This window comes from Aulostomus chinensis, chromosome 5, assembly GCF_037954235.1.
Source record: "Aulostomus chinensis isolate RoL2024-O1b breed Wild chromosome 5, RoL_Achi_v1.0, whole genome shotgun sequence".
Taxonomy (NCBI): Eukaryota; Metazoa; Chordata; class Actinopteri; order Syngnathiformes; family Aulostomidae; genus Aulostomus; species Aulostomus chinensis.
This window is the reverse complement of record NC_141324.1, coordinates 27,682,336-27,704,009: the sequence shown is the minus strand read 5'-3', so window position 1 is coordinate 27,704,009 and position 21,674 is coordinate 27,682,336. Positions and strand designations below refer to the sequence as shown.

Sequence of the window (21,674 nt, the reverse complement as noted above, 5' to 3'; positions counted from 1 at the left end):
TCTTTTCCAAACGTGAGGTTTTGTGTCCGCAAACGCGAACTCTTCCAACTTCCCTTCTGTTCTCGAGTGATCTGAACTCGGTGATGCAAATCTTCAGCAGGTGAAACCACGTCTCCAGAAACAGACGGCAACAGTGAAGAGCAGCAATCTCCCTGCCTACCTCGTGATGCACATCACCACGGCGACGATAATGGCGATCTGCACGGCGCCGATGATGGCGGCGATGAGGACGTAGTGCAGCTTCTGTCCGCTGGGAACCACGTAGAGGATGTTGAAGTCGTGCGGCTCGTCACACTGAACTCCTTTATAACCCGAATCGCACCTGTGAGAGAGGGAGAGTTCACACCTGTTCACCTCCTAGAACGTCTGGGACCTACAGAACACGTTCTCCAGGTCCTCAGTATCACCACCACGCTCATGTTGACCGCAACAGTTGTGATCAGAAATCTGTTTATGTTTGTCTGCCTTGTCATGTCTGATACTGGATCATTGATATGGCCTTCAAAATAAAAGCACGTTTTATTATTACAATGGTTTGGTCAGAGCTGCAATAAGACTCTTATTTTTTGAAAAATTGAGACCAGAAGTCAAGTTTTTTGGTACTAGCTTGTTGCTGATCCCTCATCACTCACCATCACCTCTGTGTTAGCAGGACCGCTCAGCTCCCTGGTTGGTCAAACCGAGTAAAACCCTGTGGTTCACTTCTCTCGTCGCAGTAAAATCAGGTACTGCAGTGTGTCCTTCTAGCAGCAGAGGAAACGCTGATGCGTACAGGTATCATTACCAAGAGTTAACCAGGCACCCACCTGCAGGTGGCCATGTTGTATTTCATCTCACACGTCCCGTGAACACAGAGGCCGGCGTAGTTGTCGGAGCAGGGGATCACCATCCCGGCATAGAAACCGTCGCCGTGGTCCAAACCTTTGGTTTCTGAACCAAGAAACAACAAACAAAGTTTACGGCTGAAAACTTCCAGTCCGTGTCCCATCGTTCCAAACACCACTGGAGTACTCTCAGTGACGGTTCCATTGATCCCCCTACGACTATGAGAAGGAAGAGACAAGCTGCTCAGCGCATTAAAATAATGGATCATTTCCGTTTGCAGCCTCTAACATTCCCGGCAGGTTTGGCGCTGACAGTGACGCAGCTGCTGTTTTTCGAGCAGACACATTTGGATTCACCGGGACAGTAAAACTGCTCCGTCTGAGCTTTGAGGCAGCCGGACTGCTGAGGAACCTGCAGCGTCGTTTATTCTGACCGTGACCGTTTATTCTGACCATGAACACCACACTTGGGTGCACACGGTAGTCATCCAGACACAAGAGCGCTACGCCAATGCTAACAAGCTACGACTTGCAGCACACCAGGTTCTACATTTCTGTCGAATATAAAGATCTAGATAAAAGACTTTTACTAAAATAAATCAAATATAATAAAGACAGAAATAAGAATTAATGCATGTTTTCTTTAATCTAGTTCTATATTTTAATTCTATGAAATATTTACATTTTTACTCTATTTTTCTATATTAAAAAATGTAAATAACAGTATAATTATACATGACGTATACGCTGTTGCCCCCCCTCTTAATGTGGTTTCCACATTTTTCTAATTATTTCTCATTAATGTACATATCTGTGTTTTTCTGAATTTACTCATTTATTCTATTTCCAGCTGGACTTTATTTAGGCATTGGAGTTCTATTTGATGGAGGAACCAGAGAGGGAACGCAACAGATGAGAGGCATCGCGCAGGAACCGCTCCCTCTGAGAGGTTTCAGCAACAGTGCAGAGAAAGCCGCCGGCAATAAACCCTTCGTTGTCTTTCATCTGCTCTCTGATGCAGCTGAGAAACCAGTGAAACCAGAGAAACCAGAGCCGGCGTCCTTGAGCCCACTCAGGAAGTCCTTTCCCTCCTGAGACGACGAGTGCAAGATCTTCATCCTGCAGCTCCTCGGCGAGTATCGATGTAAAATGAGCACAACCTGGATGAGTGTTCCTATTCAGATTACAGGGAGGCGGCTGGAGAGATTATCTGCACATTAAATGGCCATTATCAGGCGTAACTGGAGGCATTTACAGAAGACAGTCGCCCTCTAGTGGCTGTAGAAGAAGGAGACAAGTGTTTGATGCCACTTGCAGCCACACTAGAACAGTCTTGTTCTTATTTATATAGTTTCTTATTTAGTGAAAGGAAATTATTCACTAAAATTTTAAAGGCTAAAGACATCAGCATTACCTCACAGAGGTTTAAGAGAAAACTTCATCTTGTGTGCGAAGTCTCTTGTTGTCCATCATCCTAGAACCCGACAAGAAGATGGAGCCCCTCCTCTACAGAGCTTAGACCCAGGCTAGTTAGCTTAGCATAATGAACGGTTGTGGGTGGGAAAGGACCCTTCAGTTACTAGAAGGCAGCTCTACCTCCGAATGGTGATGAAATAACAATTTAAAAATTTAAAATAACAATTGTCTGACTGGGCACAATGATTTGATGCAGCACCTCCAAAGCTCCATTAGAACTTGGGTCAACAGGACCAAACACACCAGCATCCTGGACATGAGCTAGCTGATGCTAACACCTCCCATCCACTACCAGCCATTGTGCTAAGCTAACCAGCATCCTGGACCTGAGCTAGCTGATGTGAACACCTCCCACCCACTACCAGCCAATGTGCTAAGCTAACCAGCATCCTGGACCTGAGCTAGCTGATGCTAACAGCTCCCATCCACTACCAGCCATTGTGCTAAGCTAACCAGCATCCTGGACCTGAGCTAGCTGATGTGAACACCTCCCACCCACTACCAGCCATTGTGCTAAGCTAACCAGCATCCTGGACCTGACCTAGCTGATGCTAACACCTCCCACCCATTACCAGTCAGTGTGCTAAGCTAACTAGCCTGCCTGGGTCTCAGCTCCCTAGGGAAGAGTCTCTGTCTTCTTTTCCAAAGACTTTTGTGTTTCTTTTAAGTTTATCTTTTAAGGTAACTTTTAAATTTATTTATTTTTTATTATTATTCTCATTTTGTCCGACTTTATCCACGGTCTTTGCCAAGGAAAATAAAACAACTTGATATATTGCAGACTGCAAAAATGGTGCCAGAACCCTTCAAATCTGCATCCAATAAACCTGCTCAGTGTCCTGGTTACACTACATTAGAAATGTGATGTTATAAAAGCTTGTAGCGTAACAACAAACATGGAGGTCCTCAGTCAGGAACTTTCTACAGCACAGATACTTCCAAAGTATTTGTCTCACTTACTGCCCAAAAAAACGTGTTTCCGCAAATACCGGGTGATATTTCAGCAGCGGTCAACTTACCTAAGACATTTACTTTGAAAGGACCGCCGTCATCTTTCTTCCCCAGTTTCTCCTTGTCAGCTGTGAAGGAACCAGATGAGTCAGTTACACCTGGATGGGACATTGCTGGCACTTCCTGTCCAACATCCTCAAGCATGCGTGTTGGTTCCTTTCACACACACACACACGCACACACACGCACACACACACACACACACACACACACACAAATATTTAAAGATATTAGAGGATGTTTGCTCGCTGTCTGTTTGTTTCCAGAAGGTTGTTTTTGGGAACTCAACTGAAAAACGCAGCATCCTCCAGAGCACCCATACCCCCCCCCGATGATGTCATCGACACGCTCAGACACAAGGCATGACACTGATCTGACCAATGTAGCATGATGTTGTTATTTTAGCATCATTTGGATCCATTTATTACAGTTAAATCTGTCAGATCTACATCGGAGCAGCCATCATCCAGAGACACTTCCTGAGACTGAGATGATGTCATCCAGCCAGAGACACATGTGTCACAGATGTTCATGTGGAGGACACAATTATTTACTGACATGGAGGCAAGCTCCGCCCCTCTTTATCGAATGTTAAATAATTCAGGACTGAAAGTGATGGAATTGTGTGTGTGTGTGTGTGTGTTCCTATGCTAGTGAGGACCTGATCACATTTTAAACCAACACAGTGAGGACATTTGGGCCGGTTCTCACAACTTCAAAGGGCTGTTTACAAGTCAAGACCCGGGTTTAAGAGCTGGCGCCAGGAGGAGGTTCAGGTTTAGGGTCTGGGGACCAGGTCAGGCACTACCTAGGATGGCTGAGGCTAGAGTACTGGGCTAGGGGAAGAATTATGCTAAAAAAGGTCCCCATTAGATATAAGTACAAGGGCGTGTGTGTGTTTGTGTGTATGTGTGCGTGTGTACGTGCACGCATGTGTGCGTGTGTACATGCACGCATGTGCGTGTGTGTACGTGCACACCCGAGACAGACAGACAAAAAAAAGCAGTGATTTTGTTGTGTTATTTTCTGTCGACAGGTTTCATGTGTTCACGCTGTCTGCAGGAGGAGCTGCAGTGAATGTTAAACAGCACGCGTGCACGCACGCACACACACACACACACTCACAATACACGCACACACTCAAACCACAAATACACAAAAAGACAAACACACTCTCATCCATTTTTAATGCTCCATCATTCCTGAAGAAATATTGACAGAGCCTCGCCCTCCTCTGATCCCTTTCATCATCCATCCATCCACCCCCCTCCATCACTGCCTCCCTCCCCCCTCCTCTCTCTCCCCTCTTCATCCTCTCTCCTTTTCCCTTCCTTTCTGACTCACCCTCATCTCCCTCCCTCTCTCCCTCCCTCTTATATATATATATTTCTAATTTAGCACTTTAAAGCTTCTTCATGTTGTCAGAGCCAACAGGGAACTGCTGCATGTCATCAGCTGCTGAAAAACATGAAAATGTGAAAATATCTGCCCCCATAACGATAACCTGTGGTGCTGAAGGAACCAGTCCTAAAACCAGTAAACACCAGTAAATCCCTCACTCGTGAGGTCGTAGACCTGCTCTGCTTGTGAAGTGCCAGGAGAGAACGTGTGGTTATTTGGCGCGACTCAAATAAGACTGAGTCTTAAAAACACGAGACGGAGCCTACAGAGGTTGTGGAGGTCATTAAATGTCATGGGGGGAAGGGGGGACGGGACAAGAAGTCAAATGTCAAATTACGGTAAAGTCAGCCATCGTCCAGAGGCAGCTTCTGCATTAGTTGCTGATGTCAGCAGCTCCTCTGAGATGGTGGTACTACAGTATATCTATAAAATACGAAGCCCCTCCTACATCTGTTCGGGCTCCCTGATACTTTATCAAAATACGTTTGAACAGCTAAAGTGTTGATGGTAAAATAACAACGCTACAGGCTACTGCAGGTTTTCCTGAGGGAGGGCCTGCAGTCTCCAACTTCACCACTAGATGTCACTAAATTTATACCCCCAACCCCCAACTCCTGCTGCGTTAGCACCTCTTGCCAACGCCAAGAGAAGAGAGCAGAGTGGGCGTCGACGACACACTGAGACTGACGGTGAGTGGATCAACATGAATCAGCTCTTAGAAGATGCCAGACTGAGGCGCTCCTCTGAGAGACGACCTCACAAACACAGGAAAACGCAGCCGCTAAGTGATGACTCACCTCAGGCCTCAGGTTACATTTTATTTGATAAAACCACAGCAGTGTTACTGTGCGTGTGTACATGTGTGCACGCGTGTAAATGTGCGCGTAGCTAAGGCCTGGACTACACGCATGTGGATATTTTTCTAATCAGATATTTGCTTCTTCGTTTAAAAAAAAAAAACTTCCACGCCACAGTAACATCTCTGTCCACACGTAAAGCCCAAACTGAATATGATCACCTTAATAGCCTGCAATGCCATGCCAGGCCAGTTGGTGGCGACAAGTAAAATGTCATTCATCGTAGATGAACATGACAAGCATGCGCAGTCAGTTGTAAACAAATGGCTGCAGTGTATATCCAGTGATATTGTATGCAGCTGACGCCTTTGTGTGCCGGCGAAGTGCAGTTGATGCAACAGCGTTAAGTTGGCATGTGGAGCTGAAATGAGACAGAGAAGTGCAAAGCACCCATAAACAACCCGGTACATGTCAGCCTTTGTTGACAACTGCCGTTTTTGCTTCCATGCCCATGTGCGTTTAACATAACCACACGGATCCATGTGATTTTTGAAAAATATCGTATTCAGGTAGTCCAGGCCTGAATCTCTGTAAAAAAAATCTCCAAATCCACGTCAGACTGCAAGGTTAGCAGGAGGCTAAAATCCCCCCCCCCCCCCAACTCCACAGAGGAGCTGATAATCAGCCGTGATGTCATCTGCTCAGCAACCAATCAGCAGATGGGATGGGGTTTGTTTCTGAGGAAGTTCCTCCAAAATCATCCTTGCCTTATTACATAGAAGTACTTCACTCCCCACAGTCCAACAGTGAGTGACATCGCCGACTGGTTGAGGGCACGATTACCATGGTAACGTTGACTGAACTGGTCACTGTCAGCCATGCCAGTAGTTGATAGAGACGAACCTGGCTACAGGAACATGATAAGCTGCCTTACTGACTCTTTAGAAATGTGTATTAATGTGCTTTACATGTTTGTTGCTATCAGTGGCGCGTTTTCTAGCTAGCTAGCTTTCTCTCTCCTCACAGGCCTGATCCTGGATCAGTTGCCTTCAAAATAAAAGCATCACTGCTTTATTATTCTGATGGGTTTTTTTCAGCGCTGCACTTGTAAATGATGCTGTTGCTTGCTTGCTCGTAACTAAAAGCTAACATCAGCTATCACCCCTCTGTTGTATATTGATACCTCTGAATTTTAGATTTTCACAAAAAAAACAAAACGATTTGTTACTTATGTTTGTTTGATCTGGGTTTAATGTTACTCCCATATTTTTACTTCGATTCTTACAATCAAATCAAACACCAGTAATTCCAGTAAAACCACCTGAGGAGATTTTTCTACTCTGAACATTAAGTTACAGTATATCCAGACAGGCCCAGGATGTTGAGTTTCAACAGCTTACATAACATGTTTACATCCTGGTTTCCCACAACCCCATCCTCCCTCAGGTCCTCCGCGCACATCTGGAATATGTATAATGCAGATGTTTCTGGTTTCCGGTTTAATGTTGCTTTTCTTCACCCCGTGAGAAAGTGCAGCTGGTTCTCGCTCTCACATGAGACCCTCTGGATGTCGTTCTCGCTTCAGCGGGCTGGTGTTGGATGTTCCTCAGATTAATTGTCCTGTTCTCACAGTCAACCACCTGATAGTTTATGGTTTGAAGCCGCTCACATTACATCTGAGCAAAATTCTACATTTCTCAGTTTCTCCTGATTTGCAATTTCTATAAATGCGATGTCTTTCAAAGCAAAAAGGTTTCGTTCAGTGTCATCAGTAAAGCACAGCCGGTCATGAGAAATGGAAAAAATAAACTGAGGCCAGGGACTCAGGGTCACCTGCTGAGAGGCGACAAGGTGCGTGCTTGTTGCCAACGTAAAATATCACCTCTCACTTGAATATGACGCTGATGGTGATGTAAGTAACCACAACAGCATATAAAACGCAGAGGGGGCGGAGCGTGAGTGGAACTCAGAGTGTTGTTGGTCTGACATGCCGTCACTGAGCTCTTACCTGGACACCTGCCCAGGTGTTTGACGTCGATCTGCTCCTGCTTCATACATGACGCCTCCCGCACCAGACAGGGGTTGTTGTAGGAGTTCCCGTCAGTGGCACACACGGGGTTCTCGTTGTGGCCGCTGCAGTCGATGTTGCATATGCACCTGAGCAGAGAGGAACACCAACACAGACGCAGGTCATCGTCAGAGTCGGAGGAAGAGGCCAGGAGCTCATTTGACAAACACGCCGAGGACTTTTCCACTGATTCAGATCAAACAAAAGGCGTTTTCAGACTGAAAGACCTGCGAATTGCCGTCGCGGAGTTTCCGGCTTTTTGGCCAGATAGATCACGTGAATGTGAGCCGTAGTTTCTCTCCAGGGGGCCGGGGGCGGTAACAGGAGGTTTAGTCAAGTGGCACATCCCAATAACACGTCACACGTTATGCTAGGCGTGTCCAAAGTCTTCAGTTTATAAGTAACCTGCGCCTTGTTGTGGGGGAAGCCGCCTTCCGTCATCCTCCTGGCCAGACTTTCACCGTTCCTGAAATGTTCCGTTGAATGACCTCCTCTGCACGGAGGCTGAGGAGCTTGCAGGTATCTTGAACTTGCAACTCGCAGGTGAAGTTTTCCTGTCCCTTGTGCGCTACCGTGTTTATAAAATGCCATCACCACGCCCTGAAACTCCACGTTGGAGTGGGCGAATGGGCAGATCAGACTTGCGACGGCAAAAAGACGAGGGTCCCAGCCCATGTCACTCAGTGTGAACACAACAGGCGCCCTGGCAATTTGGGGGGCAAAAACATGGCTTTTGTGGCAGTGTGAAAACGTCTAATGACGCACCTCTGACCAGGATCGAGAGAGAAGGAACCTGAATCTCACCAGACGTCCTCGGAGTCCTCGTCACACTCGGCGCCGTATTTACACGTGCTGCACTTGGTGAACTTCTTCCCGACATCAGAACCTGAACCCTCGTCATCTGTCGGAGGAAGCAGACAGCAGGCGTCAACAACATGCGGTCTGGGGACCCTAAGGGGTCCTTATGAACTTGGAGTGTGTCGCATTCAGAAGCTAAAACACCTCAACACAACAAACCCGACAGAACTTCTAACACATTTGTAAAAGAAAGCAACTAAGTTTTCTTTACATTTTCAAGAAAATAATTTAATATAAAGAAGCTTTATTTTGGAAAATGGCCATGTATTTATGGGTGGGGCCTGCAGGTGTGGTGATATTTGTCTGCACTAATGGTGGAGACGACTCAGAAGACGCCGCCCGCCTGCTAGATGCCGTCTCTGCCCTCCACCGTGACAACAATAACAGAGACCTTCATCCGTCCTGGACTGTAAAGGCCAGCAGCTGAAACCAACTCTTAGATCACACTCAAGAAGTCTAGTGGACCAATCAGAGCAGTGAATGTGAGAGGGACAACCAGCCCGCCCAGCGGGAGGAGTCAGACCTTCAGCATCCTTTACTGGAGGACATAATTATTCAGAGGAAGGACACAAAGACACCCGAGGGATGATTCAGCGGCACGTTTGATCGGCGGCAGTCAGGCGGCTCAGAGACGGCCAGGTGCTGCTGATCATCGATTTGTGTCTGACTGTCTGGCAGCAGGCGAGAGGAAGGATGCGCGACCTTTAAATAGAAGAAGAAAGACTCACCGTCTCCGTCTCCTGAACCTGATCCGGGATCTGTGGACACAAGAGAAACCATGTTCATGTAGCGGATCATTGCTGCGAGCAAACCCCACCCCCAGGAAACAAACCCATCAGAGTTAGAGAAAGATTCACAGCATTATTAACATATTCATGACTCACATTGGAAAAAGGCGCTAGTGCAGCCATCAAGAACCCCCCCCCCCAACCCCAAATGTTGGGTGTGGTCTTCTCTCACATTAGCGATGGAGGAATTCTGTAAGTCGGCACTTGATTGAGTCATCAACACCAGGTGTGAGACCGCCACCAGAAAACATGCGTCCAATCTCCAGAAATTCACATTCAAGGACTTTCTGTGTCACTTCCTGTCCTTCAACTCGTCCGCGTTGTGGTTCAGGCCGCCAAAATGTTGGCAGCTGTTGGGGAGCTCCGGCTGTGATCAGGAGCCAGTGAGGACTCCGCCCCCCACCCCCCCACCCCTGCGGCCGCTGCAACAGCTCACCGCCGGCCAACCCTCCAATTACAGGAAGCATAAATCTCTGGGAGAGGAAATTACAGGAGGCAAGGGAGGTGCTGGGTCCCTGGCATGGCAGGTAATAAGAGCAGAGCACCGGGTGCTGCCTCCAGGGAAATCAGGCCACTGGCCCTGAACATGGAGCTGACCGCCGCCGCCAGTTTCCACTCCGCAGCTCTGAAGAGCAGCAGGAGAAGATGATGCCGACTGGCCTGCAGAGATGTTTGGAACGAAGCCTCCATGTTCCCATTCCATCCTGCTCCAAGTCTTCCAGGTTCCCAGTCACAGTGGAGTCAGAATTCCATTCAGAAAACAAGAATTTAAAACTTGTGACAAAACATGAAATCATATTTTGCTTCGGCATGGTTTTGATCTCAGTCAAAATGAAGACGTTTGCAGTCATCAGTCAAGCCGACATCGTCTCCCCCCGCTGCTGCCGTCTTTGTAACACCGGCTTCACCAGTTTCAATAACGGTACGCACGACAGCATTTAGTTTAGTGACAGACTTCCACCAGTAGAGGGCAGCAACATGCTTGTTTTCTTGACAACGGCCAAATACATTTCCTGACACTTATCGGTTCTCACACCTCCATGAGGCCCAAACGCATCCCGACTTCAGAGTGAGTGGCGAGGGTCAACAGCTGGAGCGGATATGGACTGAAATGGTTCTGTGTTCATTCAGATTCGGCAGGACGGTGGATCCCTCTGGAAAGGTCTCAAACATCAGACAGCTGATGGTGGTCGGCAGCTCTCTGACCGCTAACACGGAACAAGCAGCTGCTTGCAGAACTGAGACAGATGTTTGGATGAGGAACTGTTCTCCGTGAAGAACCAAAATGTCACGCACGTTGCCTGGTTGATTAATTAGGTTCGTATATTCTGCACGAGCTGATCCAGTTCATTTATTATCAGTGGACACAAACAGCTGTCAGTCAATTTTGAAGAAGTCTTCATCAGCTCGAAAAAAAAAAAGTGAAAAAATATTATGTTTCCAGATGCTTGTCCAAATGTTGACTCCGCCTATGTCCCCTCTGCCTTTGCATTAGCCCCGCCTTCAGTTGTGGTAACTTCTGTCCTTAAGTAAAGAGCTGAATTCCTGTCTGGTCTCAGGTGACACTGAGAGGGCCCTGGACGGGTCCTAGTCTCCAGCCTCTATCAGGACTTCTAATTGAAACGGATTAGTTCAGTGGATCAATGGGACTGATGACACTCCAGAGCTGAGAGGAAAAATCAAAGTTGAGCATTTGGTGTTCAGTCAATGAATTAATTAAGTGAATGTGAACTTAAATGGCAGAAAGCTTTCCCTTAATTTCTGCCTTAAATGTCCACCATAGTTTTCCTAACAAGTTTTATGCTCATTAACACATTTAAGGGGGGGGTTATCCCTTGAAAAGGCCTTAATCTGTTTATGCATTAATTTTAAAAATCCTTTAAAATATCACAGGTCATTAGTCAATCATTGCATAATGAATCCTAAAGGTTGAATTAATCTGCATTTACATGAAATTTAAATCCTTTAAGTATCAGGAGTCAGTTCATGTTGAGTGTCTTAATTAATGCAGCTTCAGTTCATGGAATCTAATTACTACTCATCATTACGTCAATGAGGAAATAAAGAGGAAAGTCTGCTTACAAAAACCCTCAGAAAGCCACTCGTCTGTAGATAGAATCTGAAATTAAAAGGATCATTTGTATGGGACCATTAGGCTGAACAAACTAGCACCGGTTCTTGACTCCTGACACCACTTTGTTCTTGTTGCTGTACTCACAGAACCTGCAGTTACACTCAGTAGCCAGCAACAACCTTGATCAGGTGATGGCTGGGCCCCCAATCCACTGCTAAAGTGATGCTACTCAGGCTAAGGAAGTTAGCATGTCTTGTTTTTTTTTTTACACTAGAGGAGAGACCACCCCAGCGTCTGGTCAAACGCTGCCCCCTGCTGGTTTGGAGAGCGATATGAGAAGCGCTAGTTTGCTCAGATAATCGACTAACTGCACTGTTAAAGCTCGTTCAACCTGCTGGAATGACGGGCCCTTCAACACCTGACCAGGAGGTCACTGTTCGATCCCCATTTACAACCTCTCAGTGACCATGACGTCTCCATTTTTGGTTCCGGGGTTATGTAACTTTAATTACTTTAATTTTACACCTTAAACAAACAAAAAAAATCCCAGAATAATGATTGTGGCAGAGATTTAAAATGAAAAGTAAACAAATCAACGATCTAGGGGACTTTCCATGACCTATAAACCAGCTGTTAATATTACAAATGAGGACATAGCCTTTCTATAGTATTTATTTGTGTTAGCAAGTGAATAATTTCATCAAGATTAAAAGAGAACAACTCCTCCACTGATCGTCATCAATAAAAATGCTGTAATTCCCATTTTTGATGACCCTCCCCATCCACCATCACTGTGTCAGGTTGCCATGGCGATGCCCTCTGTGACTCACCGGCGGAACAAGGCCCGTCCGACACCCTGGAGATGAGCCTCTGCTGCTTGCAGGACGACTGGCGGCGGTAGCACTCGTTCTGGTACGTGTCCCCGTTGGAACCGCACACGGGGACGTAGTTTTTGTGGCACTGCGGATGCAAGATAATCAAATGTTCATTAAGTTTCAATGTGACCGCCAGCAGGGTCCAGCAGGCACGCCGCCACTACCAACGCCGCCAACGCCGCCAACGCCGCCCATTCTTTGATAAACATGCTGCACTGGGAGTGGGGGGTGGCAGATGTTCACAAAACATAAAAGGACCAGATGAATGACATCAAACAGGAAGCAGGTTATACATCAAGACTTTACCAGGATAAACATCCATATAATAACAATGACAAATGTGTAGGTTAGTCGATGAGAGTTGTTTTGATTGGTGCTCTGCCGACCTCGTGACCTCTTGGTCGACTCAGAACTTTCGGGCTCTTCCAGGAACAGCTGTCCGGAGAATAAAGAATGATGATGTTGACTGCAGCACTGTGACGAATGCCCTCCAGTTACATTGTGAATTTATAGAAATATGCAACTAGCTTGACGTGTTTAACTGGAAGAAATATTTGAGTTGTTTGACCCCACAGACCCGACACAGCAGGAAGTGACACGGTCCAGGAACGTTACAAGGGGACATCCGTATCTCCAGCGTGGGACTCTGCCGTCGGGTGTCAGTGCAGCTGAGGACGACTCGTATCAGCCTCCACGGATCTATATTCTATTAAGTCAAAGCCATCAATCATGCTGCGTGATGCCCAGCAGGGCTACGACCTCCGCAACCTCAGCACACGAACACTTCAACACTCCAACAGCCGTTTTAGGAAATCCACTGAGGATTAAAGCGGCTCCGAGTCAGACGGAGGAGACAGGAGAGCAGCAGTACCATTGTAAGTACTTTCTCAGGTACTTTGGTTGTTCATCAGTAGTTGAGTCTGTGTTCTACGTGTCATCAGGCTGCAGATATACTCGCTTTTATGAGTTCACGTCCTCAGAAATTAAGGCTATGTAGATACAAGATCTAATACTGGCATGAACACCTGGGCAGTGTGGAGGCAGTGGGGCGGGACAGTGCTGGGGGAGAGTTTAGACTAGAAAAAACTCAAAAGTTATCATGTCACTGCGACGTGTCACTGCTGCTGAACCGTCACCAACACGCTGGTCGTATTATACTACAGGTTGATGTGAAAACTGACACGAACCTCCATTTACACACAACCTAAATGTGATCATGTGCGCTCACGACTCAGCCAGTTGTCTACATGGACGTGTGGTTAAAAGCAAGTATCTCACACACACAACACCCTCGGTAAACACACACACACACACACACACACACGTTTTCTCACCTGGAACTGACAAACACACTTGAGCTGAGCACCTTCGTCTCTGCAGACGCCGCCGAAGCGACAGGTGGAGTCATCACACACTCGCAGGTCACTCTTCTTCTCCAACAGATCTGCAATGAAGACAAGACACGTTTCAATCAAACGACAACACACACACACACACACACACACACACACACACAGAAACACACATAAAAACAGGGATGATAACAGGCCTCCACCTCCCAAAAATGTGCAGCTGACTGAAATGATTTGAGATAGACGGCGTGGAACCCTGTGTGTGCGTCCACAGCTGACTGAGTTGTCTAATAGTCTGTAATTAGTGTTTGTGGACGTCCTCCATCCTGAGAACAGCTGCCAGGGAGACCAGAAGCCAGAGACTCTCCAGCTGAGCAGAACCAGGAAAAATGAAATAAAAGAGGAATGGAACGCTGCAGTAGAACGTAGAATATAACTGATTTACTGGAGCAGCTGAGGTGGAGGAACACGGTTCCAACGCAAAAGTAGAAATGCGGAGCTAAAGTAGTTCCCTGGTAAAAGCAAGAGGATCAATTCAAAATTGAGACAAACCTGCTAGAGGTGGGTCTGGTAACAACATTCCATGTCTTAGTGCATTTTACGATCCCGCCCTCATGCAGAACCAGGTCAGAATCATCCTGGAAACCATCCTGTTGCTATGGAGACCCAACAGTTAAACACTGACAGGATGTTTTCAGATGTTCCGTCATCGTGGCATCCTGAGGTTTTCTGCCTCCCAGATACCTTAGCAACTAAGCATCAACCCTGAACGGTCTGAGGGAAGCATCGCCGCCAACTTCCACCCGCAGCTCCCCATCACATGTCCAGACTAAACCGCCACGAGGAACACAGGTAACATCATTTCCCACTGATTCATCCCGTTTCTAACCAGAAGCCATTTTCACCTGCCAATGACCTCGGCTGCTGCACGCCGTTCACAGCTTATTAAGTCCAACCAGCATCATCAGCAGCTTGGCGCCGGCAGGCCGATGGTGGCGGCAGATCAACTGTGGGTGTGACAGACGTCAGTTCTGTTTCCTGTTTGCAGTGTTCAAAAATGTTAACGCCCAGACGCCCCCCTCCACACTGACAATGGTTAACCATCCCATAATACTCCCTGTGAAAAGAAAAAAAAAAAAGCTTCTCACAGCCAGCTCATCTGTTTGTTTGCAGTTATTTTTGGTGCTCAGGGGCGTGTCTTCACTCTGACAGCTGACACACGGGTGTGTGCGTGCGTGTATGTCAGCACGCCACCCTCAGATTCAAACATTTTCCAACAGAAAGAGATTCAAATGCACATCCTTTCCTCCTCTGAACCCTAAAAGTTAGGCAAAAGGACGCAGCGCGCACACACACACACACACACACACACACACACACACACACACACACACACACACACACAAACACGGATTTCATTTCATAGGCTCATGGAGGAATTTCAGGTCTGCTGGTCTGTATTGATCAGGAATTGATCCACATCAGGGTGAGTGAATGTGTGTGTGTGTGTGTGTGTGTGTGTCTGTGTGTAATACCACCATCACCAATGCATGGTGGGACTTCAAGAATGGTGCAATGTTCCTTCAAGACACAGACATGCATCACTGGGCGGTGCTCTACTTTCTCCAGCTCTTAACGCGCATGTTTCTGAGCTCTTGTTCTACTTTAGACTCTCAGCTGTGACGTTTGGGGTCATGTGACTTCTTTGTGGTTTCGCTACGATCAGACAGCAGCCAGGCGTGATTAGGTTAATAACTTGCAGCCCAGTGAATAAACACAGAGCAGCATGGACTTGCCTTTACCGACATGGCTGTGTGTCCGGATCCTGTTTTGTGCTAATGCTAAGCTAACTCGTGCCCAGTATAAAGGCCGAGTGTCAGACTGCGGCTCACCCAAAGGGTCAGCAGACGTGATAGCTGTCTGACTTCATCAATGCATTTCAAAACAGCACTGGGCTAAACAACAAAAACAACAATTGCAATAACATAAAGAAGCTGCTTTTATTTTGAAGGTAAGATCACTGAACAGGAAGTGATTCTGTAGGTTACTGATCCAGGATCAGGCCTAACAACAAAAATTAAAGAAGTGTAAATTAGAAATGATTAATTACAAAGATAAAAGACGGTGTTTCCTTGTGCCACTCCCTACTGGGCGGAGGTAAGGCGCTAGCAACAGAAACATGTTAGCATGATGAAACGGCCACACTGTTCTCTACTGTACATCCATGTTGACCTCTGACCCTCAGTGCTACGCAGAAGACTTCTAGGACTCAGAGCTCAAGTCTCTACCAATCTGCCTCAACAAATGCAGATTATTGTTTCTGCCGCCCACCTGACAGCTCTCACTAGGAAACTCCCTCCTCGCTGGCATTTTATTCATGATCCTCATTATTACCAGAGAGAAACAAAACAATCTGTCCTTAATCACTGAGGTAACGGCGCCAACGCCGTATCAGTGGTTTTAATTAAAGTCTCAACAAATATATTCACAAGCGAGGCAGAAACAAATCACTCAGATGGCTCCTCTGTTCACACCGCTTACCTCAAAGATGCCATTTAAAGCTTTTAGAGCTTCAAGATGCAGAGAAATAAAGAGGGGAAGCAACAGATGACTCCTGTTATTCTGATGGAGAAGCTATTGGCCAGAGTGGAGCACTTTGAATAATAAAGCTGCCGGTGTTTTATGTGTGAGGCACGGCAAGAATTTTTCAGCCAATTTATTTTCATCTCCCAGCAGGACCCGCAGGCAGAAAATGAATGGTGATCAGGCTCAGATTGTAACACGCTCTTCTCGTGGTGCAAAGACCCTCTGACTGTGTTCACGAAGGTCACTGCAGAGTTTAGATGACGATGCCCCCCGGTGTGACAGTCCCCCCCCCCCCCCCCAGGTGTGACACCGATCCTGTCAGACTGACGCGATCCGTCAGACGCTGAGCAACTTTCCTCTGGAGAGTTTACAACTGCAGTTTTAGTTTTGCTGCTCGTGTCCAACATCGTCTGCTGCTACTCGCATGGACACATGTAGAAGGACTTTGGTGGGCCAACACCAATCAGGAACCAATCACAGTTAGGAGGACGGCTACTGGGCGGCGGCGGCATGTCAGAGGTGTCCATTATCATGAATGTTGTGGCTGCCTGGAGCCGCTGGATCCTCCTGCTGCTGCACACATTTAATACATACATGAAGATTATAGACGTGCTGATCTCTGATCAGCTGCTAACATGCTGCTGCGTTTCAACTCTAAGCTCTGCTGGCAATAGAGGCGTTACCACGGAAACCAGAGGACGCTGACGCTGAGAATGATGTCACAGGGGATTTGTGGATGAACCGACCTGTCAAGCCTTCATCTGTTAGTCTTTTCCTGCAGTATTAAACTGGGATACACATCACTGACAGGAGAAGGAGGAGCAAATATTCTCAGGGTGACATCATTTCCTGTCACCTTTGTGATGAGCAGCTTTTTACTTCAAGTTTGACAACCCTTAAGGAGTTATATTTCTACAGAACACTGTCGTTCCATGAGTCAGACATTTGTCAGTAACATGGCTGTCACTTCATGATGGCGTCGTTGTACTTCAACAGTACTTACTACTTCCTGTTCAGCATGCATCAGCAAAGGCAGTGTTTCTCAACTACTGGGCCAGGGGGCCGACAAGAGGGGCATGAAATGCTTTCATGTTGAAGCTCACCCTCAGTTACTGACAATATTTATTTTAACAAAACAGACTTATCATTTGTAACTATGATGGAAAGCAGATCTTCAAACCACATAAATTTTCAACAAAAATCCATCTTTAGATGACAACGCCAATTTGTAACATTATTAATTGTACATTTTATGGGTACGAGGTTGTAAAATGTTGAGAGTGTAGAGGGAATGTAGTGACTTAGAGGCCTCAGTCTAAAAAACACTGTGTGCACATGAATGTGTAAATGCGTGCGTGTCTGTGCACGTGAGTGTGTGTGTGCTCGGGTGAATTACGGCTCAACTTTTGACACCAATTATCTAAACCGTAAGCAGACGCCGCCGTAAAACAGCCTTTGAGCAGCCATTTAGGACTCATTAGGAAGACAGCGTGTCTGTCTTGAGATATTACTGACGACGTGGGGACACCTGCTTTTATCCAGCATTACGGGGACTCAGGAGACTTTGTGATGTCAATCACTAAATTTTAGGAGGAGTTCTTAGTTTAGGGTTGAGGAAGGTGAGAGGATGTCGATGCGATGTCCTCTGATAAGATGCTGTGACACTGTTTTTTGTGTAAATTCCAGTCGTAGTGACAATGAGCACATTTCTGGTATTATGATGACCATGAAAGACCCTCCAACAAACATTAAAACCTCACGGTGGCGCAGGTTGAAAAGTCAGCAGGATGGTTTCCTAGTGATTCGTCACATATTTGTGATGTTTTTGTCTGAACAAACCCCTTTGGTTCTCTTTCTGATCACGTGATTCGAGTCTACTGCAACCATTCACAGTGTTTCTCCTCCTCCAGGCATTCTCCAGACTGGCTACAGCCTTCCTGCATGTTGTGACTGTTTATGAGCATCATGGACGCTGCTGTCAGGATGCCACGAGCATGCTGAGAGCCCCAAATCTGTCCCCCCCCCCCCGAGGTGTTCAACTCACAAAGGCCTAACAGAAAGAGTCATTCAGACTCCCGACAGGAACGTATATTTACAGAGCGTAATTACCGCAGCCACAACGTTTGTTCGACACAGCCGCCATGAAGTCACAGACCTGACAGGCCAACAGAGGAACTGCTCGCATTTGCATTTTCAATTTCTAGCTCACAGGTTGTTTTCATCCTCTTATTGTCTTCTTTGGTCATTAACCCCTTCCTCTCCAGCAGCATCATAAATCTCATGGCTTGAGTGTTCACGGAGCTGTGGAGACGAAACATTTCACACTGCTGCATTGATCCTGAAAAGCGCCGTTGAATGGCATTGAGTTTGAGACGTCTCCTATGGAAGACAAAAGACAGATTTGGCTCTCGACTCTCCCGCTGTGGCAGAAACTGCTGCTTTTCAGAGATAAACGAGCAGCAAAGCTCCGACGGGAATCCGATGAAGAAAGACGAGGGTCTGAAGAGCATGAACGACATCTTCAGCGTCATCCATCAAGGGTCCATGTGACATGCAGGAGCGTGCGCATGGAGACAAGATGCCCTCCAACCTCAAAGATGGGACGAAACAATCACCGCTCACATCGATTAAACTCTCACGAGACACGTCACGTATAACAAACATGGCGTTTGACAGGTGAATGTTTTAGGGCTGTTGAAACACATGCTGAGGCCAGTTTCTATGACGATGTCACCCAAGGTCCATTAAATCTGGACTTGAATTATTATTGTTTGGTCATATATTCCTTTGATATCAGGATATCATCATTCATTCTTTTGGCCACAACAATGGGATTTCATCATGGCTCTGACTGTTGCCATGACAACCAATTCACAACGTTTGACCTAAACCTGGTCGCACAGCAAACACTACCTTGGTCAAGGCTCAAATACGTTGATATGAGAACCATCAGAAAATCTTCGCTGTTCAGGATCAAGGAGGCCTGGATGTTCAAACAGTTTCTGTGACAACTGTGTTGTCTTGAACTGCGTCATGATAAATAAATCTCTTCAACGGATTCTGCTGATTACCCTCAAATAGTTCCGAGTGAACATTGAGGACCAGTCTGTACAAGTGAGGACTTCACCTTGAGTGACATAAAACTTCAAAATATTCTGACACAATATCGATACAGTACCATGAAATAAAATTATTGGGATATATTGCAGCATGGATTTTACTGCACAGCTCAGTAACCGGCCATAAAACAACCAAGATCCGATACAGGATGTTTTGAGTCCCATTCATTCAGCCATGTTCTTTTCATGACTGTTAATTAATACTTAAAATATGTAGCTGTTTAATGATGATCTGCAAATTATCAACACACATGCTCATGTTCATGTCAGAAGGCAGATTCATCCATGAGCTGCCCCCCCCCCCCCCCCCCCATCCTCCTCCTCCTCTCAGCTGGTTGCTGCATTGAGCGTATTCACCCAAAGAGTCGCTGATGCGAGACTAATTAGGTCCCATTCCAATTCTGGGCACAGCAGAGGACACCAGACCGCCGTCCCTGAGCTCTCGCAGTAAACCAGCAGGTGACGGGCTGCTGATGCATCCTAACTGGAGCACAAAGAGCCGCTGAGATGCATCTGAGAGCTGGAGGAGCAGCGAGGTAACCAGAGACGCCAGCAGAGGCTGCAGGTTCAGAGATGAGCAACCGTCGACCCTCTTTGTCCATCCACCCTCGATGGGGAGGGGAAGGTAACCCTGAGCACCGCGGCGCCTAATGGCTTCACAACAACCCCTGCAGAGAATCTGAGCTCCCAGAATAAAGGAGAGCTGCAGACACGCATACCAACAAACTCCCAGCATGTAGTGTGATGGACGGCGGCGGTGGCGGCAGCCACAGCAGCGCTGAATTATGAATCAACACTAGCGTGAAAATATGAGCTCAATCAATTCCTGCAGAATAAATAAGAGTGGTATCGTCCTCGGTGGCTTGTTTTGTCACAGAGAATTCATCCCCGTCAGACTGCAGTTCGTCTTTCTTCTAGTAACTCGGGTGACGAGGCGTAAAGATGCCGTTCAGACGCTGTTTATCATCCATGTGTGAGGGACGAAACAACGTCCACCAAATCTGAACCAGATTCTGCTTCCAGTCAAACTGCCTCCAGGATGGTTCTGAAGGCCTCCTCAACACCTCCTCCATTGTGTTTAATAACAATAAACCTTCAACTTGAACACAATAAACCTCCTTGAATGAATTACATAGAAAATAGAATTTGAACAAAGTGCAAGTTTTTTGGGATAATCTTTTTTTTGTTAATTATTATAACATCTTCTAACCCTGATTCTGTAACCAGAAACATAGCTTGATGTTTGTAAGTGTACAAACTAACTTTTACTAGCTAGCCAATGTTAGCTAACATCAAATGAGACAAGCAACCCAGAATCAAAGTGTGCGAAACATCCATCAGCTCCCTAGACAGAGCTGCTTTACTCCAATACAAGTCCCAAAGGCCCATTGATTAATTGTCAGAGCGTGACTTCTTTGTGCAAGAAGAGCCAGCCACGTATATTTAGCTTACAGCGAACGCGCTGCAGTTTAACATGATTCTTCTGTCCACTAGGTGGCAGTAACTTGCATGTGGTTTCAACAACTACCAGTAAACTCTTAACAGGCAGATGTGACACAATCAGCACAACAAAGTCACACATGCAAGTCACAACAATCTTTGAATTTTCCAGAATACTGAATACTCAGCCACTGTCATGGCAGACTGAGACACACTGGACGACCCTCTGACTGCCTGAGTAGGAAGAGACATGCTAATGAAAGCAGAATTTGTCTTTGTGGATGTGGGATGATGGATGAGTGAGAACAAAGATGCAAAGACTGTGGAGATGGTGCTGATGTTGCTATGGTGTTTCCCACAGTGCAGTGAGACAGGCGTCAACAGACCTAAAGCTACACTAATACATTTTTTATATGGATGACATCGCTGACGACGTAACACCAACTGCTCAGCAACAACCGGCAGACAGTGGACTCGGCCCCTACTGGCCAAAAGATGGCATTGTTACATCCACGTCTTCTACGCAGTCCATGGAGCTGAACTGACTCATTTGCCGGGTCAAATGAAACATAAATCCCTTCCAAAGTATTGCATTGGAGACACTCAGAATAAATATCTGCTGGTGAAGGCAAACAGAAGGAATCCCACATGTGAGGAAGTTTGATGGGAATCAAACAGATGCAGCTGTGTTATGCTGTAAATAGTTTGAGGTCTGAGAGTAAACATCAGCTGCTTGGACACTGAAACGTCTCATCATCCTCCACAAATCTGCCCGAGACTGGAACGGATTCTCTCAGTTTCCTGGACGTTAGCAGCTTGAAGTGCCACCTTTGATCCTCGGGTTTTTAGTAAAAATGTTGATTTTAGAAGAAGCAAAAGCAAATGAGAGTGGGCCAGAAACCTGCAGCAAGCAATCATGACAGCATTGGCTTACCGTAGCAAACCGGCTAATGCTGACTCGTCAACATAAGCTAGTAAAAATGAAACTGCAAACTTAATGAGAGG

At 46.5% G+C, this 21,674-nt stretch overlaps 1 protein-coding gene across 1 annotated transcript in view; it reads right to left on the bottom strand.

Annotated features, from left to right (window-relative positions):
• Positions 1–21,674, bottom strand: part of LOC147262018 (tomoregulin-1-like) — a 39,544-nt gene that overhangs the window by 4,561 nt on the left and 13,309 nt on the right. The window contains exons 3-10 of the mRNA XM_086204383.1: positions 13,507–13,616; positions 12,128–12,257; positions 9,164–9,193; positions 8,382–8,478; positions 7,518–7,666; positions 3,320–3,379; positions 807–930; positions 161–322 (exon numbers count right to left, since the gene is read on the bottom strand). Coding sequence (XP_086060509.1) covers positions 161–322; positions 807–930; positions 3,320–3,379; positions 7,518–7,666; positions 8,382–8,478; positions 9,164–9,193; positions 12,128–12,257; positions 13,507–13,616 — 862 coding nt within the window. The remainder of the gene's footprint in view (positions 1–160; positions 323–806; positions 931–3,319; positions 3,380–7,517; positions 7,667–8,381; positions 8,479–9,163; positions 9,194–12,127; positions 12,258–13,506; positions 13,617–21,674) is intronic.